The sequence below is a fragment of the Diachasma alloeum genome, unplaced genomic scaffold (genome assembly GCF_001412515.2).
Source record: "Diachasma alloeum isolate Michigan unplaced genomic scaffold, Dall2.0 Dall_scaffold_00185, whole genome shotgun sequence".
Lineage (NCBI taxonomy): Eukaryota > Metazoa > Arthropoda > Insecta > Hymenoptera > Braconidae > Diachasma > Diachasma alloeum.
This window is the reverse complement of record NW_021680351.1, coordinates 1,776,058-1,803,051: the sequence shown is the minus strand read 5'-3', so window position 1 is coordinate 1,803,051 and position 26,994 is coordinate 1,776,058. Positions and strand designations below refer to the sequence as shown.

At 38.0% G+C, this 26,994-nt stretch overlaps 1 protein-coding gene across 1 annotated transcript in view; it reads left to right on the top strand.

The window, feature by feature from the left end:
• The window catches only part of LOC107048027, a 58,449-nt gene that overhangs the window by 13,730 nt on the left and 17,725 nt on the right, over nt 1–26,994 (top strand). Inside the window, exon 4 of the mRNA XM_015270976.1 lies at nt 25,757–26,155. Within this exon, the coding sequence (XP_015126462.1) occupies nt 25,757–26,155 (399 nt within the window). The remainder of the gene's footprint in view (nt 1–25,756; nt 26,156–26,994) is intronic.

Genomic DNA, 26,994 nt, shown 5'->3' with positions numbered 1-26,994 from the left:
CCACACAGAATGAAATAAAAATTCATTTTTCCCTCCCATGATTTTTCCCTCCCAACAATTTTCATGAAATCAAATGCAACTGATGTCCGCATGAATGCAATAATAAGCGCGAGCAGAGGCTGGACCACGCCCTGTCTCCGTTGGCTTGGCCGTTCATGGACCCCGGGCTCTTCACTCCGCATTGGTATCCCGATGGTGTATGCACACACGACAGATAGGTTGGGTTAGTCATGGCACACTTCCTTTTCTCCTTTAGATCGCTTTTTCGCGCACATAGATACCCACATGTGTATACCTGCGGTAGCAGTGGGAGGGGGAGGGGGAGGGGGAGGGGGGCATTAAACCGATCCAGTTTTGCCGAGATCACCGGTCATGGGATGCCATAATATACAATCCCGAGAATCGCTTTTCCACGTCTGCCAGGAATACAGCCTTTCCACAATAATCGATCATCGTAAAAAAAGAATTCATTAAAACGCATCGTCAGATGAAGACGCAGCTGTTCATGAAATATCAATGGATTTTTTGGTATTCACGGATGTAACATATGATATACAAGATATAATGCACATGATACGTGATGTAGTAGGAATTATAAAGTGCTTCGAATCATTCGTAATATTTAATATTTAATATTTTTCATTATTTTATATTCAATATTTTCAATAGTTAATATTTAAGATTATTTTTAAAAATTTTTTATTATTTTATATTTAATAGTTTCAATTATTTAATATTCAATATTTAATATTTTTGTTTCCGAATGAACTGTTCGAAAGTTTTTGAAATTTCATGGAAGGTATTATAGTAAATGTTATGACAGTGACATTGAATCGGATTTAGGAAAAAAATGGGTATGAAATTTCAAGTTTTAAGTGAAATTCACGGAAATTCATGAATTTTCAGTGGAACATGAATACACGGAGAGAAAAATTCAATAAAAATTACCAGAAAAAAACGTGAAAATTGCGTTTTGAAACGTAACCGCGAGCGAACTAAAATTCAATAAAAACTGTGAGTCGAAACTGAAATTGTACGAATCACCACGTAAACGTCGTCGGAAAACGTCTCCCCATTGCGGATTACGTGAATCGTTCCGTAATTTTTACTGAATATTTCTCTCCGTGTATTCAGAAACAAAATGACATGAATTTTCAATTTTTCCCTGAATTTTCCTGAAAGTGAGTTTTCTGATGGTTTCTTCAAATGTGATGTTTCAAATTCATTCAACTATGTGTAAATAGATTTTTTTCTATTAATTTAATAAATATTATTAATAATAATAAAATATTGATAAAATTAAAATAAAATGAAATAATAAATTTTTCTCTAATAACATTCAACTGAGTTGAAAATCTGACGAAATTAGGTAAAAGGAAATCTTATTCAATTTAATAAAATGAAATAAACAATGAGTTATTCATGATAGAAGGAAATTATGTGCAAAATAACCATTCGGAAGCACATTGCTAATTTATTAGCAAAAATAACTGTACTACGTACAATACAAGAGTAATTTCCCACTTCTTTTTAATTCAGTGGTGGAAAAAAAACGAGCAGTTTTAAGTTTTGAATATCTTGAGAACGGCACAGTGAAATTTTCCCATTTTTCTTTCATTTTCAAGATATCTGTACAAGCTTGAAAATGACACCTGACTCGTCCAAATCGCATCATTCGTTCAGGAGATATTGACGACTGAAGACAGGCGGTTTGACCTGCCTATGCAGATTTCATTCACAAGTTCAAGTCGTACATTTTTTAAAAAAGAGATTGTTTTTTTTTCTGGGAAATAGAGACGACTTGTATCGAGTGACTCGTGGACACAAGCCCCGCTAATTCACTCGGATTGTCCTCTTTCGGATGAAAGAGAGACATAGAGATCTTCCTTCTTTTATAACCCCCCTCCCCGCCCGTACGCAACCTCCCTCTTGACACAGAGAGAAAAGGTATTAAGCGAGGAGAGAAATGTGAGACGACCGTCTCTCACATCCGGTTTCAGCATGTCCTGGGGGTATACAATCGCGAGAATAATATCACAATTCCGTGACCTCGATGAATTGTCATCCCTGTAACCCTTAAAAAGGGCCTGGTTGGAGGTGGAAAAGAACAATTTGAGAATTTCAAGTGATGGCATTAAAAATCCGTGGAAATTTCCCGTGGATTTAGTAAACAGATGGCCCATTTTGCCCCAGTAGTTTATGAAATTGAGGAAACGAACGATTATCCTGCAAAATTAATTCTTTCGATGTCAATTTTTAATTAGGAAAATTATATTAAAAATGATTGGAGGAAATGTGGTGAAATGCTTGGATTAAATTATAATGTAAAAAACAGGATTATAATTTTCTGCTAGTTTCTGGTAAGTCTTGAAAAATTCTGACAAATAACGTTTTCACTGAAATTTCAAGGAATTTTGTCAATTGTGCTTTTCTGGTGAATTATTCTCGGGAAATTTACGAAAAATCAGGAAAATTCAAAGAATTCTCTCCTAAAATTCTAAGAATTTTAAAAGTATTCCCTGAAAATTTCCGGGGATTCGGCAGTGAATATTGTCAGTGTCAGAATATAAGGGTCAAAAGAGGAGTTTAAAGTAGCTCTACCCTTACGGTAAATCCAAAGATTATTAAACACTGCAAAAAAATTGCAGAAAACTCGACTAGATTCGGAAAAATCAGGATTTAACCCAGTGTCTTATGTGAAAATCAACATATCCATTGTATCAAAGATTAAAATTTGATTTTGTTTTCATTAGATGTGAAAAAATCAAGAATTTTTTTGACACCTCATAAAAAATAATCCAGCGTTTTGCAAACAAGTTTTATTATTTATTTGCTAGGGGGCTTCGCCCCCTGCTCGCTCCGCTCGCCAACCCGGGGGGCTTCGCCCCCCCGCTCGCTTCGCTCGCNTCCATGCAATTTAGTTGAAAAATTTAAAAACTGAAAATATCCAAAAGTACAGCGTAGCCCGGCCGAAGAGTAGAGCTATAACACTTTAACCCCCGGAGCGTGCGCAAAAATTCCCTTCGCGCACAAGTGATGAAAATAATTTTTCCTCTTCCAAATGAACCTTTACACTGAAACAAAGTTGACAACTGTAGAATAGTCACCTCGCGAGTTGAAGACCGCAAGTTATGTCGCGGTTACAATTTCCCCCTCTCGCCGCGAATAGAAGCATTTTATCGTCGCTTCTGTGGGAGTTATTTTTCTCTCTGTTTCTCCTCCTCATGGATTTTTTTACCTCCATACAGGTGAATTGCCCCCAGCTAGTTACGTGCGGCAACTTAAGTTCGTTGGGGAAGTTGAAGATAAACAAAAAACTTGGGAGATGTGAAAAAAAAAGATTGGGGAGACAACAAAAAAAATGAGTATAAGAAATGCGTATCATCGAGCCAGCTCGATCCGCTTTATTAAATTTAAAGTCGTTCGTGCGCGCCATTCGGTACAGAGAGAAAATAAAATGATTTATTTATGAGGCGTATCCACCGACTCTCGATCGCGCTCTCCAGACGTATGAAGTTGGCGCGCTCTCTTATCCCCAACACGATGAGCGTTTTCAGTATATACCGCTGCAACCGAATTTCACCTCCGTGTGCCACGTATGGGAAGGGAGGGGGGGGGGGGAANGGGGGGGGGGGGTAATTATCTTCGGATAAAATTCAAGGTAAAATTGGAGGGAAAAAAATGAAGTCAGGGAGTTACGTGGATCGCGAACCAAAGGTGAGGACTATTTCGTGAACATGGAATGGAAGCGTTTTTTAATATTGTCATGAAGGATTTGAATATTTTTTCGACTGAAGTTTTTTATAAAGTTGAAATTATTTCAAATAGAATTTCAATTTTGATTTAAAATATTGAAATACAATTTGTCATGTTTGATGACTCCGGGATATTAATCAGTTGGAAATATTCCAAATAGTAATTCAAGTGGGATCAAAATGATAAAGTTTTAATGATTGAGAACTTGTTGATATCGAAATCAAGATGATTGTATTGACTGGCTATTAAATAATATGGTTACAGAATCGGATAGTTTAATTTATCCTTTTCCCCTCTTTTGTAAAATAAAAAGAAAGTTGATTGTCAGTCTCTAATGTTTGGGAATAATTCATCTCGCAATTCAAACGGTTTAAGTCAATTTTGACTATTGGCTAGTTTTCAATGAATATCTCGAAATCTAAGGGAGATAGCAAAATTGATCTCATAACCTTTTTAGTAGCACTCAATTCGTTCTACGAAAAAGGTTATTAAGAAAATTTCGCTATCTCCCTTAAATTCGGAAATATTTCTGGAAAACTCAACTAAAGGCAAAATTGACTTGAACCGTTTGACCACTTCGCTACTGATTTAATGTCATTGGGTCCGAAAATTAAATTAACATTGAATCGGGTTTATCGGGCCTAATAACAAAGGCACTTTAAACTCAACCCTCCAATCTCCTCACCCCAATGCCCCAACTTTTGACCTTCAAACGTCAAGAAAGGGCCCAGCCCCCCGGTCCCACTAGCGACACCTTCGCTCGGTACTCGTCGGCAACTTACCGCGCACCCCGAAACAATCCAAAACCCCCAAAAACCTCGTGTTGATAACTCTCTGCCCCCCTCACGGCCCAAGTGACAAAAAATCCTATTCTAAAAAGAACATACACTTAGAGTCGACAACTATCGATTAGTGACGCCGTCCAGACTAGACGAGAATTATTTTGGAAAGAAGCCCTAGTGGAAAAACATAAGGTCGAGGCGTAACATGCCTGATCAGAATTTCGAATCGGACTTGATCAGTTTCTGATCGAGACCTGAACAGAATTTCCACTCCGGTATGAGTGAATTTGAGAGTGAAATTCGTAAGTGTTCTGGTAGCTCAGGTGGTAAGAGCACCCGACGCGACACTGGGAGGTCCCGGGGTCGATTCCCGGCTAGGAAGTTACTAATTTTTTCTCTGAAAAAAATTGAATTTAATTAATGCCTAATGATGGTAGGTGGAGAAACCCTAGTGGAAAAACATAAGGTGGAGGCGTAACATGCCTGATCAAAATTTCGGATCGGACTTGATCAGTTCCTAATCGAGACCTGAACAGAAATTCCACTCGGGTGATCACAGTCTAAAAAAACATCGAAAGTTCAGGAATCGTCGTAATCTTGAAAGACATTGAATCGGTGCATCTCGTCACGAACTTGGAAGAATCCATCACATCTGAGTTTCAGTATTTTTTCTGTTTTTCAAATGTTTGTCTCGATATCTGTCTCGCCTCGTCGCGTGAACTTAAAAAAACGAAAATCTCGAGATCCAGGCAAGATAAATCCTCCCGGAATTGTGAAGGGTTGCACCGATCCAATGTCTTTCGAGATTGCGACAATTCCAAAACTTTCGATGTTTTTTCAGACCCTGATGATCTCTGCAAACCAATTCAGTAGCGAAGTTCAGTTTTCAATGAATATCTCGAAATCTGAGGGAGATAGCAAAATTGTTCTCATAACCTTTTTAGTAGCACGCAATTCGCTCTACGAAAACGGTTATTAAGAGAATTTCGCTATCTCCCTTAAATTCGGAAATATTTCTGGAAAACAACTAAAGACTAAATTGGCTTAAACCGTTTGACCACTTCGCTACTGAATTCTCGACTAGTCTCGACGGCATCACTACTATCGATATCTCGCAAGTCTGTCACGCTCATTCCTCATTGGTTCAGTCGTCTGAGGCGGCAAATTTAATTCAGGATTCATTTAATTTTGAGATTTCCAATTATTACTGTTACAATTACAGCGTGCTGTAGCGCGCCTTCGGTCTCGTGATGATAAAAATGTAGTGAGACGTGTATGATCACGTTGAAGCATAAAACTTCGATAAATGTCACCGAGCCAATTAATCGTCCCCGACGGAGAGCGTATACCTCTCTCGTTAATACGACTCATTTCCTTTTTTTCCATCTCAACATTTTCTCGTGGGCCCCAAGATCTCTCGACTTTTCCATATAATATCCCCCGTTGGCGCTTCTCTAATCGACACTTTTTAGAAAACCCAACAGCATTGCCTCTTAAAAAGTAGGAAAATGATCTCGATCTCGAATCGCGATCGCCTCGACGCGCGCAGGTATTATATCCGGCCGAAGACATTCCTCGGGTGCGTGTGTGTTTTCGAGATGATGGGGGGAGGGAGGGGGGAGCCGCAGGTACCCCGCGGGGTACTTATACTCATCGGTGCAACTTCGTTAAGGCAAAATCCCGACCATTTCTGATGTCTTATCCCGAGTGAAACTTGGAGGCTCGAGAGTCACGTATTCGGAAAAAGCTGGGGAGTTTTTTTTTTACGAAGTGGTAATTAAACTATTTCATGGAAGAGTTTTCTAAATTTTGAGGGTTTTTATTGGAATTTTGGCACTGCAGTGCTGGAGGGGAATTTGAATTTCGGGGCTTTTCGGAGAATTTAGTTTGTTCTTTTATTGTTGGTAGATCCGATGATTCGTTGATTGCAGGGGGAAATTAAATAATTACGTTTATTTTGTTGGAAGATTTTTAATTTTTTTCGGAGGATTCAGAGGGATTTCAAAAAATGGTTTCGTGGAACGTTCAGATTTTTTAATGTTCGGGGAGAAGGGAACTTCGAATGAAGTTGATTTGCTCTCGCGAACGAAAGTAAAATTTTTAAGCTTTCGGTTTTATGAAATATTTCGAAGTCGGTTGGGGAATGCGTCCTCACAAAATCCCGAGAAATGTTCAGTAAAAATTACGGAAGTCACAATTCGCTCGCCGATTACGGAATCGACTCAGAAGATATAAGTGACAGTATCGAAATTTTTCACAAGAGATTCAGGTAAAAATTACGAAACACACGTTTCGCTCCGGAATTACGGTAAAGATACGTAAATTTTATTGAATATTTCTCCCCGCGCAGTCATCATTCTCCAAAAACCCCCCAAAAAATGTCCCACAAAAACTAGTGTCCCCAAAACGTCTTCAATTAAGACGTTGTGAAAACCCTAATTTTCACTGTGTGTGTGTGTGTGTGTGTGTGTGTGTGTGTGTGTGTGTAATTTTAACTGTGTTTGAGCCTTCGTTTTTCCAAAACATTGTTACGTATTTGCCCTTTTCCTCCCTCTCAACCACCTTCATGTACGATGGTCTCTTTCTTTCCCGTTATTCACTGATAGAATGATTAATTTATTCCAAACGAAATTCGTTAACTATTAACGAATGGTAGAGTTGAATATGACTAAATGAATATTCGTCAATAGTTAACGAATGGTTCACTTGAATGGCGAAAGTCAAGTCAAACAAGGCTCCTCAAATATACATTCGTTAACTATTAACAAATGAGCATTTGGTGAGACCGAATAGACCCTACCTCCAACCAAAATCTGTTCGTTAACAATAACTAATCCGTTCTATCAGTGTTCTTTTATCTTGTTTTCTAGTCCGCGGACGCCTCAATCCTTTTTGTATTTCTTTTCATAATTTATTTCGCCCCAAAATTCTTTTCATAAACATTTATTGTTATCAAATATCTCGTATTTTACAATATCTAAAAATCGCTTAGAGCCAACGAAAAAGTCCTTCACCCCTTTACGACATTATTCCCCATGAAGAATGTCCTCCCAAAATCCCCACCGCCTCCCCCATACCCGCGATATCCTCTAAAAACCAATAAAAAAATCTAAACCCATCAAATTTCAAATTTTTGATTGATATCTCCTTTTTTTTTTACTTTAGCACGAAACTTTACAAGTTTATACAGCTTATCAATATAGAATAGAAAAAAAATAGTAGAGAAGAATTATAATAACAGAAAACAATATATAACCTAAGACAGGAGGCACACTGAGAGAAAAATCTGAACTTCGATTTATAATAGGAAAATAGTTGAGGCAGTTTTGGTGAACGATACGATTTTTTTTAGTATGCGGCACATAACATTACAGTAACTTTACAAGCGTCGTTTTTGCAAATCAAAATGCAGTTGAACTAACCAAAGTTCAAAACTAACCACGACAAATCTATCGTGAGTAGAACTATAAAATAGTAGCAATGACTACATTTCATTGTAATAATCACTTCTCCGGCCATAGTTACCGTAACCCATGAGAAATTGTTGAGGACGTTTTGACTATAGTTCGATGGTGATGGAATATAGTCAGAAGAATCATATTTTTCTCTCAGTGCAGTTCATATAGATTCGTGTATAGATGTGTACATTGGTGTTTTAGTTAGGTCTTATATTTTTAAATTGTTTTCGTTCAGAAACTTCGTGATGATTTCCATGCATATGAGATCTAGGTTTTTCAGGACATTTTGGCTAGAGTATGGAGGGAGGAAATTTTTCCTTTGTAATGCGTTGAACATATTTTGTCTCGGCTGATCATGTCGGGGGCAGTCCCACAGCACATGGTCGAGGTGATCGATATCTCCGAATCTAAGAGAGATATTAAAATATTTCTTACGACCTTTTTTACAACCTTCAATCGGCCCTACAAAAAAGCTCCCACCAAAAATTTTCTATCTCTCTTAGATTCTGAGATATTCGTCAAAACCCGGTCAACAGTAAAAATCGTCTGGACCCAGTTTACCGCTCGGCGACTGAAACGTCAGAAGCTCCGAAAAATCGGTTATCATTCCCCAAAACCACGAAAAAAATGTCCTCCCAACCCCTGCCCCCCACACGCACCCGGGGGACAGACTAGCGCAGTTTCGCCCTGTTATCGGCGTATAGACGGCCACACGTCCTCCCGGTGGGGGAAATAAATGGGCGGGGCTTGTACCCCGTATCCTACCGTATCCCATGTACACCGCACACACTCGCACATCAAATGTGTCGGTTTATTTCGTACGTAGAGGCGTTCATACAGCTTCTACGCAGAAACTCTGTCTCTCTGTCTTTCCCTCTCTCTCTCGCTCTCTCTCGCTCTCTCACGCACAGACACAACGACAATATCACGCTGAAGGAAGCCATACGCATGAGACGCGCGGCGACGGTGGCACACCGCTAAAGCTCACACTCACTTTATACCTGACAAGATGTAAGTTCTGAAAACTGGAAGGTGCCACCTCTGCACAGTCCAATACAAGACACCGAACCGGATAGTTGTCCAAATTTTCGCACTTTTGTTGTTGAAAGGACAACCGGTAGACGGCTTTTTTTAGCCGAAATTCCTAATGGAACTTTTATTAAAATACTTGTTCTGGTGATTGTGGTTTTTTTGAATTCTGTGGAGTTGCCCGCGCAAATAAGCGAGCGAACGCGCACCAACTGAGGGAATTTTTTAAATGAATGTGGAGATGAGATGCGGGTGGATTTGTTGAGTGCTTTTGGATGTTGTTGAGTGATTTTTGTGGCTGATATCGACTCTCGTTCGACTGTGGGGGAATCTGTGGGCGGGAGATTGTGCCGGTACTCGCCAGTGACGACAATTCCAATGAACGAATTATTATTTTTTGAGTTTCGCGTTTTGACGAATTGCTATCGATGATGACCGCACCGGTGCCCTTGTGCAGCGATCTGCAGTGTGGTTGGGTGGATCGAACCCCCGTCGTGCGATAGGTCGAGTTTATTGCGCGGGGGTTGACTTTGAGGAGAGGGCGAGACGCTTGATAAGACGTAAGTAGATTCCGGGTTTTTGTGTGGTTTTTGACGGATATCTCGGAATCTGAGCGAGGTGGGAGAATGTTTGTAGGAACATTTTTGCGGGCAATTTCAAGAGCTACAAAAAAGGTCCTCATCGACATTTCGCTATCTTCCACTGGTTCTGAGATATTTAGAAAAAACTTACTTTCAATTGGAGATAATTTTTCCGATGAAACGGAATTAATTAAATTTTTACGGTTTCGTTTTTGCGGAATATCTCAGAATCGGTGGAAGATGGCGAAATGTTTGTTAAGACCCTTTTTATAGCGCATTAAATTCCCTACAAAAAAGGTTCTCACAAACATGGCGCTATCTCCCTCAGATATTGCCGAAATATTCCACAAAAACCAATCTTCAATTCAGATTAATTCCGAAGTTGTAAATAATCAAAATTTTCGAGCTTTGGTTTTTGCGAAATAACTTGGAATCCGTGAGAGCTACCGTAATCTTCCTCTGAAGCTTTCTTGTAGAGAATTTCATAAGCTACAAAAAAGTTTCTCACAAAAATTTCGCCATTTTCCCCCAATTCCGAGATATTCAGCAGAAACTGCTCGTGAATTTCACTCGACTTGAAATTCTAGTTTTTACAAATGATCGGCAATTGCTGTCAGCGAGTTATCCCGCCGGCTAAAGACCGGCCGATCGTGACCGGAGGGTGGAGGGGAGGGGGGTATATTCGTAAATTTCCCATGGATAGTCCTGCAGGGTCTAATTATGTCCAAGGGACACTCGGGTCCTGCCATTATTGTGTTTTGCGCTCTAAGCGCCCGCGCCAGAAAAAAAACCCTTTTGTACATACAGTGTGTGGATTTTTTTTTTCTAATTCTTTATGCTGAAGAAGAGAGTCATAGGATGACCCTAGACCGGCCGCAAACCCCCCAGTCCACCGGCTGGACATTTCCCGTGACCATAGCCCACCCTTTTATCGGACCTTGAAAGGGACATTCGGGCTTTCGCACGGACGCACGACTTCTTTGAACCACTTGCCACGGGTTTTCGGACAATTACGGGTGGCTTCGGGAGTGTTGGCATTGTTGGAGTGCAAATTATGTCCTTAAGACACCTTGTGCAAATTTTTTTTCAATGAGAAATATTTTTTTTACGGAAATCATTAGTTTCGCGAAGGGAAATTCGGCGTTGTGACGGCGAAACTTCAAGTCGAGGGGAAAAAAGGCGACCCGTTTTGCCCCAGTGGTTCTCAAGGTGCAGTAAATTGAAAAATTTAAGTTTATTTCTCATTTTTTATTTAAGTAAACGACTATCTCAAATATTCTAACGAATTATGGAAAAAGGATCCCTTCAAATCGGCGATATTTCCTGAACCAACGAAACGATTTGGATAAGTCTATTTTCATTTTTAAGCTCAAAAAAGTATCTTCAAAATGAAAAAAAAAGGCGTTTAATTTCACTCAGCCAATCTCCAGATATTCACCATCAAACATGATCTGTTCTATAAATCTTTTCTCAATGAAATTCTTCCTACTAAAAAAATTGGGACCTGTTTTGCCCCATTATTTTTGCGATATTTTCGTAAACCCTGGGACAAAATGCTTTTTCAACTCGAGCAAGAACTCCACCACATAATATTTTCAATTAAAAAATGCCGATTGATCTCCCATCCTGTAAATAAAACTAGGTATTTCAAATTTCTAGTTTTTCCGAGTCGATGGATGTGCATTCCCCGTGAAAAAAAATGAATGTGAATCGCCTGAACTTCCTCGAATGATGACGAAAAAAAGCCGAGATTCCACACCTCACATAATCCACAATTTCAAATGAATCCATTCATCTCTGACAAAAATGAAATATCTAATTGTTCACGATCCCCCGATGAAAAGCGTTTTCATCATGAGATTTGAGTTGAAAAACATGAGTACTCCTTAATGACTCGTGCATTTATCACACGGGCAGATCGATTCGATGAATATTTAATAAGTTTTTCCGCCTTGACGATCAACAACTGCGCGATACACGTGCCCATCTGGTATTCCTCCTTCACCGATTTTTCATAATTTCTGTACCCGTGACATTTGACTGGAGAGAATTATCACTGACAGTGGCACCTTGATATGCCACGAGTGTCTCCTCAAACGTTCTTACGATTTTTCTTATTATTTAGCACCTCCTCGTGGTTAATTAACCAATAAATAATGCAAACGGCGTCAAATTGTCACATGGGATGTCGTAAAAAAAACAACAATCGATGGATAAAATACACCCAGCGGTGGGGCATGCGGAGTATTTTACAGCGGGGCGTCGAGGGTATTGTCTGGATATTTCATGCCGCGAGAATTGTTGGATCGAATTCATTCACTAATTCCATTGCACTGCCCTGTTCATTGTTGCACAATTGTGATCATACTATTAGCGATATTTCTATTATTCAGGGGCCCTGGGACGACCCCGGGGCATTTTATTTTCGTGTGATTAATTAGAGGGGTGAATGGAGGAGAGCCGGGGTAATAAGTGGGGCAATGGGAAATGGTTTAACGAATTTCGTGGTTTGAGGGTCAAACGGGAGAGAACGTTTGGCCCTTATCGTTACTCTGCTCGTCTCTCGGGGTCAGCGTTGAGGGTCAAACGGGAGAGACGAATGAAGTGATCGGAAGAATGAAACTTCTTTAAGGGTCAAAGAGGAGAGACAGGCGGAAGGGTCAAACGGGAGAGACGAACGAAGTGATCGGAAGAATGAAACTTCTTTAAGGGTCAAAGAGGAGAGACAGGCGGAAGGGTCAAACGGGAGAGACGAGAGAAGTGGTCACTTCATTTATCTCTCCCATTTGTCCTTGAGAAAGTTTGGCCGTTATGGTTACCTCGCTCGTCTCTCGGGGTCAAACAGTTTTGAGGGTCAAACAGGAGAGACGAACGAAGTGATCGGAAGAATGAAACTTTTTTAAGGGTCAAAGAGGAGAGACAGGCGGAAGGGTCAAACGGGAGAGACGAGAGAAGTGGTCACTTCATTTATCTCTCCCATTTGTCCTTGAGAAAGTTTGGCCGTTATGGTTACCTCGCTCGTCTCTCGGGGTCAAACAGTTTTGAGGGTCAAACAGGAGAGACGAACGAAGTGATCGGAAGAATGAAACTTTTTTAAGGGTCAAAGAGGAGAGACAGGCGGAAGGGTCAAACGGGAGAGACGAGAGAAGTGGTCACTTCATTTATCTCTCCCATTTGTCCTTGAGAAAGTTTGGCCGTTATGGTTACCTCGCTCGTCTCTCGGGGTCAAACAGTTTTGAGGGTCAAACGGGAGAGACGACCGAAGGTCAAATGGGAGAGACAAGTGGAAGGGTAAAATGGGAGAGACAAGTGGAAGGGTCAAACGGGAGGGACGAAAGAAGTGGTTACTCCACTCCTCTCTCCCATTTGACCTTTAAGAAAATTTGACCCTCCACCTGTCGCTCCCGTTTGACCCTCAAGACTATTTCCCAATACCACCAAAATCAGTTTCCTGGGGTATAATGGGCCGTCTTTACGTCTATCCTCAGCTGAAATTTACATATCATTGTCAACCAAGAAAAAATGAATTATAAAATGATTTTAAAAATTCTTGACTTGAGAATTCTAAATTGCAAATACGAATTTCCGATTTCATTTAAATGACGAAAAAATATTGATGAGGTTCCCTCCATCCCGGAGTACTCAAGATTAATGGAAAATTCAATTAGCAATCGTGGGATCATTAATTTGATTTTTTATTCGAATTCCATTGGCGTTTACGTATGAAAATGAATTCTAGTTCGTAAATCCTGCGATTCTCTGTAATCCTCGTCGTATTACCGTATGCCATCTCTCAAGTGCAATGGGAAAATGAAAAAAATACACGGAGAGAAATATTCAGTAAAAATTACGGAACTCACAATTCACTCACCGATTACGGAATCGACTCAGCAAATTTAAGTGATCGTATCGTAATTTTTCACAGGAGATTCAGATAAAAATTACGGAATGCTCCGGAAAAATTCCGTGACAGTTCCGTAAAATTTCTTACGACCACATTTCTCGCTCCGGAATTACGGAAAAGATACGTAATTTTTATTGAATATGTCTCTCCGTGTATCAGTAAAAATTCTCCAAACACGTGAAGCTCGTGATTACTCATTACGATAATTATCCGTTTGATAACGACATTGGGATTTTTACATCACTCGAAATTTCCATGTACCTCAAATTACTATTTGCCCGAGAAGACAAAAATCACCGGAATATATTTCAAGGGGAAGAGCGAAGGAATCCTCATACTTATGGCAATTTGTCGTGCGAGAAAATCACCCCGAAGTTTAAAAATTCCCAACTACAAGGGGACGTTGAGTACGTGCATAAATTGCCGGCCCAGTGGGACTTGGATGAAAAAAATTCGGATAAAGGAAAAAACGAAATTCCCAACGAACGGCAAACTATCATCGATTTAAATCCCACTTCAGCCTCTGTCACAGTCTCGGGAAGAGGATAGAGACAATCCTCATCGTAGGACATTAGTATTTTTTTTCTTATTCCGTGGATTTTTTTTTTCTTCCACTACACATGGCTCACAAATCATCGCTCGTTAAGCCTTTCCCATTGGGCATATGCATATGAGGATGGAAATTTTACAATTGCGTCGATAAAGGGAACAATATTGATCATGGGGATATTCAAAGTACTGTTTAGATTTCATCTTTTTCAATCATCAAATTTTGCAATTGAATTTCGTGAGAAAATTACTTTTTTCAACGTCTCCTTTTAAATTCATAATTATTTAGTCATCTATTCATTTGTCATTAATATTAATATAGTATATTTATGAATGTAATCATTAAAAAATTAGTAAACTGTTGGAAAGCTGATTTTTTTTGCATAAAATGGATTTCTGATGACATTTTTCATGATTTTTTTAAAAATTATTTTCTCAGATTTTTTAAAAAATTTTACTTCAACTTTAATTTAGCTAGGAATTGAAGTCACGTTTTTTTTTTCAAGGAAAATGTTTAAATAATTAATTCCAAATAAATTGTCTAGTAGAATCAAAGAAACGATTTGATACAAACTAAAGATTATTACATGTTAATAAATTCGTTCTTTCCGGCATCTACACAATAATTTCATTTATAACCAATAAAATGAAATATTCTCATGATAGGTATGTGTGTAAACGCTCAGACTGGAAAAGCAGAGGTCGTGGGTTCAAACCCAACCTCCGGTGATGTTTCGTATTTCTTCAAATTGATATTACATACATTTCTCCTAAAAATGAGGAATAATTTTTTTAAGACGACCCCTTGTGCCCTTTTGTTCGTCAAATGGAGCCAAAATAACTTTTTACTCCAAAAAATTAGTTTTTTCAATATCATGAAAACGAATGGGACAAAAACGAGTAGTTTTTTGATTCCTGAAAAAAGTGCTCGCTTTGACATTTGCAGTGATGACAGGTTCATCGAAACGATAATTCTTCAACCTATCAATTTTCAGAATAAACCGTACAGATTGGTCGTTGCGAATGAATTATCCGTGGAATCGCGCTAATATAAGACCACCGTACACTCAGATTAGTTAAAGGAGTGATTCGGATCGGTTCGCGTCACATAATGGGATACCTCCTCGAAACTATTCATCCCCCCCGCGCAAAACTCGAAACAGGTTTTGCCCCCGACTCCGTCGGAGCCAAAAAAAAAAATATTGAAATACAGCAGCCGGTCCAGACACTTCCCGGTTTCGTCGATATTAACCATTGGAGAAATTAATCTGCATTTGCTATTTTTTCCTTCGTTTTTATCTTTTAATTCACCTCGTGACATTGAGACTGAGTTCATGAGACGAATGCTCGTTATAATACTCCACATGTATATTTTTGAATATTTTACTGGAGGGGTATTCAAGGATGTGGATAATTTATGTACTTTCCATGCATTTTTTTCTGGCTTTTTCGTTCTCACATATTTCGTCAGAATTGGGCTTCGATGGGGTCGAGAACGAGAGAGATTGTGTTCTTGGAAATATGTCAGACGTGATGGCTATTGCTGCGAGGCATAATTTTTGTATTACTTTGGTTAGTATAGGTTTTCATTTGGCAATAACTGGAGAACGGCAGAGTGGATTTTCTATTTTACTTTTTTCATTTTCAAGGGTGTTTTCTAAGCTTCAAAATGAGACTCGGTTTGTCAAATCGCTTCATTGCTTCAGGAGATAATAACTATTAAGGATGGGCAGTCGAATTGTCTGATCTTATTTCAAAAAATGAAATACAACGATTTCAAAACTCGTTCTCTAATTATTCTAAACAATTTTACAATAAAATTTCTTCAGCAATGAAATTCTGCGGTTCAAAATATTAAAATACAATATCATTCATCATGATAACTCCGAAAAAGAGTCAAATTTTCCATAAATTTTATGAAGAATTTATAAAAAAATTAAAAATCCGAGAACGGTAGAGTGGAATTTTTTTTTTCATTTTCAAGGGAGTTTTCTAAGCTTCAAAATGAGACTTGATTTGCCAAATCGCTTCATTGCTTCAGAAGATAATGACAATTAAAGATGGACAAGTTGAATTTTCTGATGTTATTTCAAAAAAATGAAATACACTGATTTCAAGACTTGATCTCCAATTATTCTAAATAATTTTACAATAAAATTTCTTCAGCAATGAAATTCTGCGGTTCCAAATATTAAAATACAATATCATTCATCATGATAACTCCGAAAAAGAGTCAAATTTTCCACAAACTTTATAAAGAAATCACAAAAAAATTGAAAATATAAAAAAAAAAATTTTGCAGGGAGAGAATAACGACATCACAACCCCATACTCTTCGTCTCGAACCGCCTTTGTGACGTGACTCAAGGTCATCTCATCGTTTTGAAATGATCATTGTACACTGATTTCTTCAATCCTAAAAAACCGCTTCGTAAAGTTTGAATTCGAATTTAGACTTTCAATACCATTTTCCCCATCTCCGAAGCCCCCTCCAGTGCCTCAATGAGTCTCCCCCATTGTCTGGAGGACTAACCCGACGAATCCTCACCCACGTGTGCATATGCAACAGTCGAGGCACGCGTGCACACAGACACAAGGACATAAAATGCCCCCATGCCCATGCAAGTGGCTGTACTGGGAAGAATCGAGTCAGGTTCCCATTCATTCATGTTCTCGGATCACCAGCACAACAGCAACTTAACTCGCCTCTACCCCCTCCCCGCGGCCGTCAGCCGGGACAATTCCCCCCACCAGAGGGCCTCGTTATTGTTCAACTCCGATACTCTAACCCCTCATTCCCTCCATAATTCGATAGATACGATTCAATTCCACACTCGAGATGTTACGTTATTAGGACTGACCTTCTGTGTTTATTCATCGTTGATAGGGAGTACAGAGGGTCTTGGGTATGCAGTAAACATCGTGTGTACTATCGGCCAGTTCGATCGATTCCCTCGGCTTCGCGCGAGTGAAAAGAATGTCGACATCTCAATTTTCAAGTATCCGAGAGCACTTGGGAATCCCCGGATTACCTTACACGACGCCCAGAACTCGCTCCTTATCTTCGACGCTGGGGAGAACTGATACATAAACATAATATACATCTTTTACGAATGGAAGATTTAAATTTTGTTGGCGAGATGATAATGTTTGGAGGGGATATCTCAACTTGTCCGAGTGGCCAGATGAAATCGGCGGAGCATTGGGGGACGTGGGGTAATAAGGCGCGCTGGGAATGGGGATTTTATAAATTATATTTTCAGGAGGGAATTTATTAACAGACTTATGTGGGCTTCGTTATTGTTTCATTCGTCATTTTTTCGGCACACAAAAATTTTTCCATCTCCCTTAGATTCCTAGATATTCATTGAAAACTGGCCAATAGTCAAAATTGACTTTACCGTTTTACCAATTCGCTACTGAATTATAATTCGTTATTTGAAATGAATGAATTATTCATTTCATTCAATTGACACACGTTTATTTAAATAAGTTCATGAGTTTATCAATTGCCTAACAGTAAAAAATTGGTGAAATTAATTGAAAAATGTGAGTTAATGACTTTGATTTAAAATTTAAATAGATAATTTCTCTGGACTTCACGTTGTTGTGATTAAATTCCCTGCATAATTACCCCCAAAGGTAAATCTTGGACAACACCCCAAAATATTATTCTATCGCAGGCATCGAAATGAAGAGGGGTTATTTCAATTGAATGAAGCGTTTTTCTTGATAATCAAACTTGATCGTAATTTAATTCGCCAAAAATAAACAAAAGTTTAATAAAAACATCATTTGAAATGAATTATTAATTCCCTATAATTGATGTATAAATTTTTCCTTAAAGTAAATACATAATTTTATTAATTCGCAAGAAAATGAAAATTATTGAAATGAATAAAAGAATTTTAAATAACGACTGGGATTTAAAATTCAAATGGACAATTTCTGTGAATGCAGTCAAATCGATCGAATGACTTGATGTTGCGTTATGATTAAATTCCCTTCACAATTAACCCCCACAGGCAAATCTTAGACAATAGCCCAAAATATTATTCCATCGCAGGCATCGAAATGAAGAGGGGTAATTTCAATTCAATGAATTGCTTTTCTCGATAATCAAACTTGATCTTAATTTAATTTGTCAAAAATAAACAAAAGTTGAATAAAAACTTCATTTGAAATGAATTATTAATTCCCTATAATTGATGCATAAATTTTCCACTAAACTAAATACATAATTTTATCAATTCGCAAGAAAATGAAAATTATTGAAATGAATAAAAGAATTTTAAACAACGACTTTGCAGTCATTTCGATCGAAAATCCGAATGACTTTACGTTACGTTATGATTAAATTCCCTTTATAATTAACCCCCACAGGCAAATCTTAGACAACACCCCAAAATATCATTCCATTGCAGGCGTCGAAGTGAGACATAGAGGGCCACGAAAGTGTGAAAAAGGATAATAATATAGAGTTACTGAGGCCAGCATACGAGAATATGCAAGACACGCGAGCAGAATGAAGGCTGGTACACGATGCCATAACACAAAACCCATGGGCTGGGATATCCTCACTTCTCAGTGGCATTATGCCGTTACATTGTTGCTGGCAAAATCGTTTCGCTTGGACGGATACCGCGCGCACTCTCCGATCCCAGACTCCCTTATTGTTCATCGCGTGTGTGTTCATTCTCATTTCTCTCGTGGAAATAACCCTTTTTTCCGTGGCTCATCGGTCCAGCGCCTTCCTCATAACCCAGAGGGGGCACCGCGGGGGGTTCGACATTCAGATGAAGTATTCCAGCGTCGTTATTATTGTTGTATAGTGCTTGGAGTCAATTTTTTTTTCAGGGGAGTCTCTTATTCGATGATTTTAATGGGTCATTTGGGGGATGGAATGAGGACACTGACGTATGAGGGGCAGTGAGAATAATTTCTCTATCATTTTCATGGATCTCGATGTGTAATGACGAGTGGGAAATTAATTTCAGTCAATTGAATTGTATTTTGTCGTGAGATTTGAATAAAATGGGATTAGAACAACTTTTTTCACGCATAATTGAATGAATTCTAAACTAATATTTTAGGCTATTGCTTGTGAATGGAGGGTTTGCAATGGCTCAAATTTAAGTTTCCATTTTTTGTGTTGGGCCAACGAAATACGTCTTTTAATTTTCAAAATTTTCACGGTTCAAGCGGTTAATAAATGGCTTCATTTTTTCAAAATTTTCTTAAAAGGGATCAATCGAATTTCACAATTTTGTTTATAAATATAGACTTTAATAAGCTCTATTCATTGACACCAATTAAAATTCAATCGACGAAAGTTCAATTTGACAAAAGTTGAATTCAGTCGCAAAGTGGTAAACCGGTTTAAGTCGACTTATCTCCCAGTTGAGTTTTCGAGGAATATTTCCGAATCTAAGGGAGATAGCGAAATTTTCGTAATTACATTTGTTGTAGCTCTCAATCGACTCTGCAAAAAAGATTGTAACAAAACTTTTGCTATCTCCCTTAGATTCCGAGATATTCATTGAAAACTGGTCAATAGTCAAAATTAACTTGAACCGTTTTACCACTTCGCTAGTGAATTAATCACTTTCCCAAAGTTGATTTAACCAGGTTTTTTCTAATAGTGCGGGGTCCCGACTAACTTCTGACAGCATCTGGATTGAATTCTGAATAAATCCCGATTTAATCCCGGCTATACACTGATTAAACCCTGATTAAATCCGAACCGAAAACGAATTCGAATAATACGTAAATTTTGATGACACTTGAATTAATGATAGTACTATGACATGAAAAAATATAAAAAAACAATCGTAAAATAACAATTAAGAAAAGATAAGCCCTTCGGAAGCAGAAAAGCCAAAAATCAATCCTGAATAAAAATATAAAAATAATAATAAAAAAAATATAAAAAATATAAAAAATAAATAAAAATATTTAAAAAATGATAAAAAAGGCCACGTTTGTATATTTTTATTTTTATTAAAAAATATAAAAATGAAATAAAAATCTCAGCCAATCCCCACCCCAAAAGTTCGTCGAATTGAATTTGAAATAAATTAGACACGCTCGTAGGGAGCCTCGGAAGGATGATGGATTGACGACTGCTCGTCAAAACCTGCGAGTTCCCCCAGCGACTGCCAACTATTTGTTTTATGCCTCTCCATCTCGAAAAATGAAATAAGACAGTTTAGTCTCTCACGCTGCAGACGTCCGCCTATGCAAATACACCGCAACCCACCCAGCAGTTGCCTGTCCACGTACGGAACATAGTAATGGAAGTTTCTATTTCTCAATTATTTTTTTTATCCTCTATTTATTGTCCACTCGGCGTGAGAGTACTGGCTAAATGAAATGAGCGAGAGGGTGAAGTGGAAAAATTGAAACGCATGGAGAAGTGAAAAAATATGTCTTGCTATCGGAACGAGGTGGACACGTGACTGCGAACCGTGGCGATAGGGACAAGCTTCCTACATGGAACAACGAAAATTGCTGGTGACTACACCAGGACGACGGCAATTAACGAGTCATCCAATGGCGCGGTGTACGCTCCTCCTCGCTTATCAACTTCCCCTTCCACTTACAGTCGACTGTCTTCTTATTTGCAGAATTAAAATTACATGTCATTTTAGTTTTCTTTTTCATATTTCCGAGTTTATTCAACTTTGGGTGTCGATTGAAATCGGTTGAGTTGGTATTGAAATTAGTGATGCCGTCGAGACTAGACGAGAATTATTTTGGAAAGATTATCACGGTCTAAAAAATCATCGAAAGTTTTGGAATCGTCGTAATCTCGAAAGACATTGGATCGGTGCATCTCGTCACGAACTTGGAAGAATCCATCATGTCTGAGTTTCAGTATTTTCTGTTTTTCAAATGTTTGTCTCGATATCTGTCTCGTCTCGTCTCGTGAACTTAAAAAAGCGAAAATCTCGAGATCCAGGCAAGATAAATTCTCCAGGAATTGTGACGGGATGCACCGATCCAATGTCTTTCGAGATAGAACGAGATGATCGCTTCAAAATATTTCTCGACTAGTTTCGAAAGCATCACTAATTGAAATTAATGAATGGAGAAATTTTGGATATTTTATTTGACACTGTTTAGCTGCACTGGAAACCTCAATTTAACCCTCAAGGGGGCGCATAGAATGAGAGAATCCCGCCGTTTTTTTATTTTTTTTTCACACAAAAACTTCGCGACTGAAAATTCCGTGAATATTTATATTTCTATTTTCATATGTATGGAACACATCAACATCTTTTTTTCGGTCCAGGCTTACACCAGTGAATTGTTAAAATCTTCCGAAAATTCGAGTCGCTGAAAATCCCCAGGTTTAACCTCAAAATTTCATAATTTTGCACTTTTTTCAAGAAATTGAGTTCTTGAATTATCTGACAATTATTTCATTCCCATAGCCCCATTTTCTATTCATTGAAAGTTCAAAACTTCCTGTGATCGCGGAATAAATTTTTTTTGTTCAACTTTTTATTTCTCGAAATCGTAAAATACATGGGGCGACCACTCAAGGGTTAATGATCTATAATTCAATTTATTCGGTCCAAGTCGATGTTGACTATTGGCCGGTTTTCAATTAATATCTCGAAATCAAAGGGAAATAGCAAAATTTTTGTTATGACCTTCTTTGCAGCCCTCAATTCGGTCTACAAAAACGGTCATTACGAAAATTTTGTTATCTCCCTTAGATTCAGAGACATTCCTCGAAACGTCAACTTAAATCGTTTTACCGCTTTTATAAAAATAGAAAATCGAGTTCACTCCACGATTATTTGACTTGCTCGGTAATTTTTCTCGATAAATTCCTGCAAATCACTGACATGTCCCTCCAAAAAAAACTGTTATTTTTCCTCTATATTGTTTTTCTGGTCCAAATGTAGAGCACCTATTTATCTGGATCACTCCCTCAAAAATCGCTGAATGATAAACCGACGATTTTCGTTAGAAAGTCGGAAGACATGCGTGACAGGTCGCGTGGACGGGCCATCGCATTGAATATTAAAACGCGGTAGCGTGTGCCCTGTCTTTTGAATTTCCGTTCCGTCTTACACACATCACATGTGCTTTTGTAGTCGAACCATAATTCACCGAGGTGTGGGTGAGCTCTTTATTTACGGTTTTCTCCCCCTTTACAACCGTCACCCACTGAACCGATCGCGTGTCCTCTCTGCATTTGGAATTGTAATGATGTTAGAGGTATTTAAGATTTTTAAGGATTAAATCGTTCAGATTTAAATCGCATTAATTTACATGAAACTTATGTTCTCGGATTTTATCTGGTGTTTGAACATGTGTAACAAGTCCATGTGCATTCGTAAAATTATTCAGAGCAAATATTTTGTCAACACTTTCCCGAAGTTTTTATACTCTTTTTAATTGAACAAAAACTGTCTTTCCGGAAAATTGAATTTTAATTTTAAAAAATACTTTATTATTGTAGAATGAAATAAACGACTTCAATCATCAAATTTGTCAATGAAATCGCGTGAGAAAAAATTGAAAATAAAAATCATTAAAATTACATTTTACACAGAATTATTATTTTTTAAACATTCGTTGTCGATATATTAATAATTGAAATTGTTTGAACTTTCGGAAACTTCATTTTTTAGGCGTGAAATCGATTCACGGAAAAATTCTGAATATGAATCAATTTATTACGATTCCAAACAAATGATTTTTATGGTGGAAAATTGATTGTTTATAAATTATTTAATTTCATTTTCAAAAATTGCATTTTTCAAATTATTCCATCAATCTTCCTCCCAACGTAAAGTTTCTAATTTGTTTTTTTCAGATTTTCAGAATATTTTCTAACGGTTTAATGTCAAGATTCAAATCATTGTAAAATGTCCGTAACTTAGGGTCAAATGGGGTTCAAATGAAAGCTCCGATTTTCAACTATGGAAGCAGAAAAGCATTTCCTTAAATTGAAATAAAACTTATCAACTTGAAGTAAATCATCAACTAATTATTAAACAACAATAATTTCTCTGAGAACCGCAAGAAAAAATAGTTTTCAACACTAGATCAATTAAAAAAATGTCAAAAATGTCGAAAAGTTGAGAAATTTCACCCACCAAATCCAGTCCGTTTCGCCCCAGCCCGCCTGTTCTCATTCTCCTCTACAATATCCATCTCTCCACAAAATTCCCCCACCACCACATGACTCCAAACTGTCAGAATAAAATGATAGATGCCCATCAGATCCCGCAGAAACCCGCGTCATTGAACCCCAAGCGATAAAAAAAAATGCCAATTCCGTTGCCTGAATGAGTTAGCAAATTAATTACAATCATCCCATCCGTCTCTCATTTTCACACATCTCGTGCTCCTCATTATTATGAAAATTTCAAACTGATGAGAATTGGTACGTAGGAAGTGGCCCCGACTATGAGCAACTCGTAGTTAATGCACAACTAGGGCTGGAAAAAACCGGATGCGCAGGTGAAGTTGTACCTCCAGGGGTAAACGCATTTCGTTATTAGCATAACCAATGGTTTTATGGGTAAGTTCTGAAGGGACACTGACAATGTGCGAGTGAGTCTGCACCATGTTTGTGCTGGTGTATCGAAAATTCAGAGGAATGAAGAATGGGGAGAGGGCATTGGGATGGAGTGGAGATCGGTAAACGAGTCACGCGTTTGTTCCACGAGGTTTTCTGTGGAAGCCGACTACTCGAGATACACTCGCATATCCACCTTCTCCCCCCCCCTGGCTTCTATAATGCTCCGTACGTGATCGCATTTTATTCCAAAATTTATAGCATCACAGCGAGGAGGGACAGTTTAAGATAAAAAAAATAATGGGAAACAACTTTTTACGAAACATCAAATACTTCGGAGATCATTTGATGAATAAAAAATGCGGGGTGAACGTTTATGAAATGTTATGTCGGGAATTTCTGAGAGACCATGAAAATTCAGAATTGTGGAGTGAAAAAAATTCCACTTTTTAAAAATCCACATGGAGAGGAATTTTTTAGAAAAATTTCAGTGCTAGCACGGGAAAAAAGAGGCGCAAAGTGACGGCCAGGAAAAATTTCCAGTGCCGGCACTAGAAATTTTATTGGGGAAAACGTGAATTTTTCCCCGTATTTCTGTGAAAATTTCACAGAAATCCTCTGAAATTTTACCAGAAATACCAAGAAATTTTACCTTAACAACACTAGAATTTTTCGGGAAAATTTCTCTCCGTGCAGCGCAACGACTTTTGAAGTCTTCAGTCCGCTTATCAAGTACTGTAATATGATGTCTATGGATTTTATTTTCTGTACTGTAATTCTTTTGTTTACAGTAATTGTAGAAAAAGAGAAATTCATTTCTTATGGTAATAAAAAAATCTCTGTATTGTAAAAATCCAAACTGACTTATGCACTGAGAAAAACAATTACTGTTGCCAAGTAAATTTACTAATTACACAAAAATCCACACATTTCAAATGCAAATATTTACATACATTTACATTTACTGGAATATGTGAATTTTCAATGACAAGATTTCCTGAAATATCAGTGGCACTTGAACACGATAAAAATTTCCGAAATTTGGCACGGAAAATTCCGGCGAATGGATCTGAGAAATCGAGATATCCCCTGACTAACGCGAAATAATCCCCGACTTGACATCGAAAAACATAATGAATAAATTTCCACGTTGAGGAATAAATAATCCCAACGGATTCATCAAACACCCGAGATCATCAATTTATAAAGCTACCCCAATCCCTCCCTAGACGCTGTGCACGTCCAATACGAGGGCTTATCCTCTTCTCTAATTTATGCATGTCGAATCAATCTAAAGCTTCTCTCTATTCCATTCTCTGGGCGCACTCACGTGCACCTGGATAACCGTTCTCCTACCCCGGTAACACTGAATGTAAAAAATGAGAGATAGAAAACTCAAATTGAGAGAGAGAGAGAGGGGGAGAAATGGAGGGAGACAGACCCACCGATAATGAGCTGCCGCGTTATCCCGTGCAAATATTTTTCTTCCGTGTTTGCATAGGTCCGGAGTATGAAATCATTCATTTATCTTCGCTGGGAGTATTCAGTAACGGAAGATGATGTTCATCAAGTGGAAATATGTCAATTAAATTTTTTATTTCTTTTAAACATTTGCTTCTTACAAATGATTTTTCAGAATTAGTGGGGGAAGAATTTAAACATTTTCTTGGAATTTTTCATTAAAATGTTTTACTGGAAGTTTTACTGGAATTATTTCGGTTTGAAATTTCAATTGAATTTATTCTCAAAATTTCATTTCAATTTTTGACATTTTCAGATATAATCCAGTGAAAATTAAAAAAAATTTTCAATTTCAAATGCAATCACACGGAATTATTGAATTTAGTCTCAAAATTTCATCTCGAATTCCCTAATTTTCACTAACGGAAAATCATGTTCATCAAGTGAAACTATGTTAATTAAATAATTAATTTTTTGAAACATCCTCTTCTCCTAAATAAATAACGTGAATTTTTAGAATTATCACAAACACTTCATTGAAATTTTTTTTATAAATTTTCCCTGGAGATATAAAAATTTTCAGTAGAATTGTTTCATTTTTTCCCGCTTCAAATGAAACACATCATTGAATTAATTCTTAAAAATTCATTTCGATTTTGCCAATTTTTTGAGTCAATCTCATTATTAAATTTCAGAAGACGCAGCCGTTCATCATCGGACTGTGAGTCAAATGTGGTATCCGCTGTTGATCAGAATTACGGTAGTGTAACAAGTCGCGAGGTAACAGTGCACGAGGACGAGGATCCTCAGCACCACGCAGTTCAGCATAATCAGGACGATACTGACGAGACACAGAAGCGGGTTGCGGCCGTGCAGGTGCAGGTGCAGGGTATGGAGGGCGATTGGAGGGCATACTGCGAGCATCCACTGTCGGTAGCAACCGCGGCGATGCTCAATCTCCAGCAGCAGCATCAAGTTACTGCTGTTGCTGGACATCCGGATGAACAGACTGTGCCTTATGTCTACGAGTACTATAAATTGCCGGACAAATCGGCTGATGTCAAGTTGCCGCCGTCGCATGAATTGTGGACTACGTAAGTATTTTCCAAAATTCATCGGATTAAGGGGTAAAATGAGGCTTAAATTCTGGTCAGGACAAGTTGAGGTCCTGATTTGGGCCAGAATGAGGCCCAAATTTAGACTGGCATAAGAGCCAAATTTGAACTAGACAAGAACCTAAATTTACTGTAAATTAAATTTGGAATTATAATTTAAGCCAGTGAGGCCCAAATTAGGATGGATTTACTTAAACCAAAATAGAGCCTCAATTTTGGATGAATTTTCATCGAATTTCAGTTGAGCTTGAGTGAGGCCCAATTTAAACCAAGCCAGGGTTTGAATTTAACTTAGAATAGGGCCAAGACTTAGAATTAAGTCAGATTGAGTTCTAAATTAAGGCAAACGTGAGGCCCAAATTTAGGCTGTACTAGGGATTGGATTCGGAGTAGGCTAAGGCCCAAATTTAAGACGAAGTTTCATCTTATTTCAATTGGGCTTGTGTGAGGCCCAAATTTAAGTCAAGGCAGTGCCTGAATTTAAGAGACTAAATTAAGGTCTTAAAATAAGTCAGATTGAGACTTAATCTAAATAAGGACTGTAATCTAAATAAGACTAAGGCCCAAATTTAGGCTTTACTAAGATTCACATTCGTATTAGACCAGCATTAAAATTTTGGCTGATGTGGAGCTGAAATTCAGGCTAGGCCAAATTCAGACTGGACTATTTCTTCATTTAGATTAGACTAAGGCCCAAGTTTAGGATAGACTTGGCTCTTCATTCGGACTGGGCTTAAACCCACACTTGGATCAAACGGCGACGGTATTCGGGCTAGACTTAACTCTGAAGCTAACCTGAGCCCCAAAAACAGGTGAAA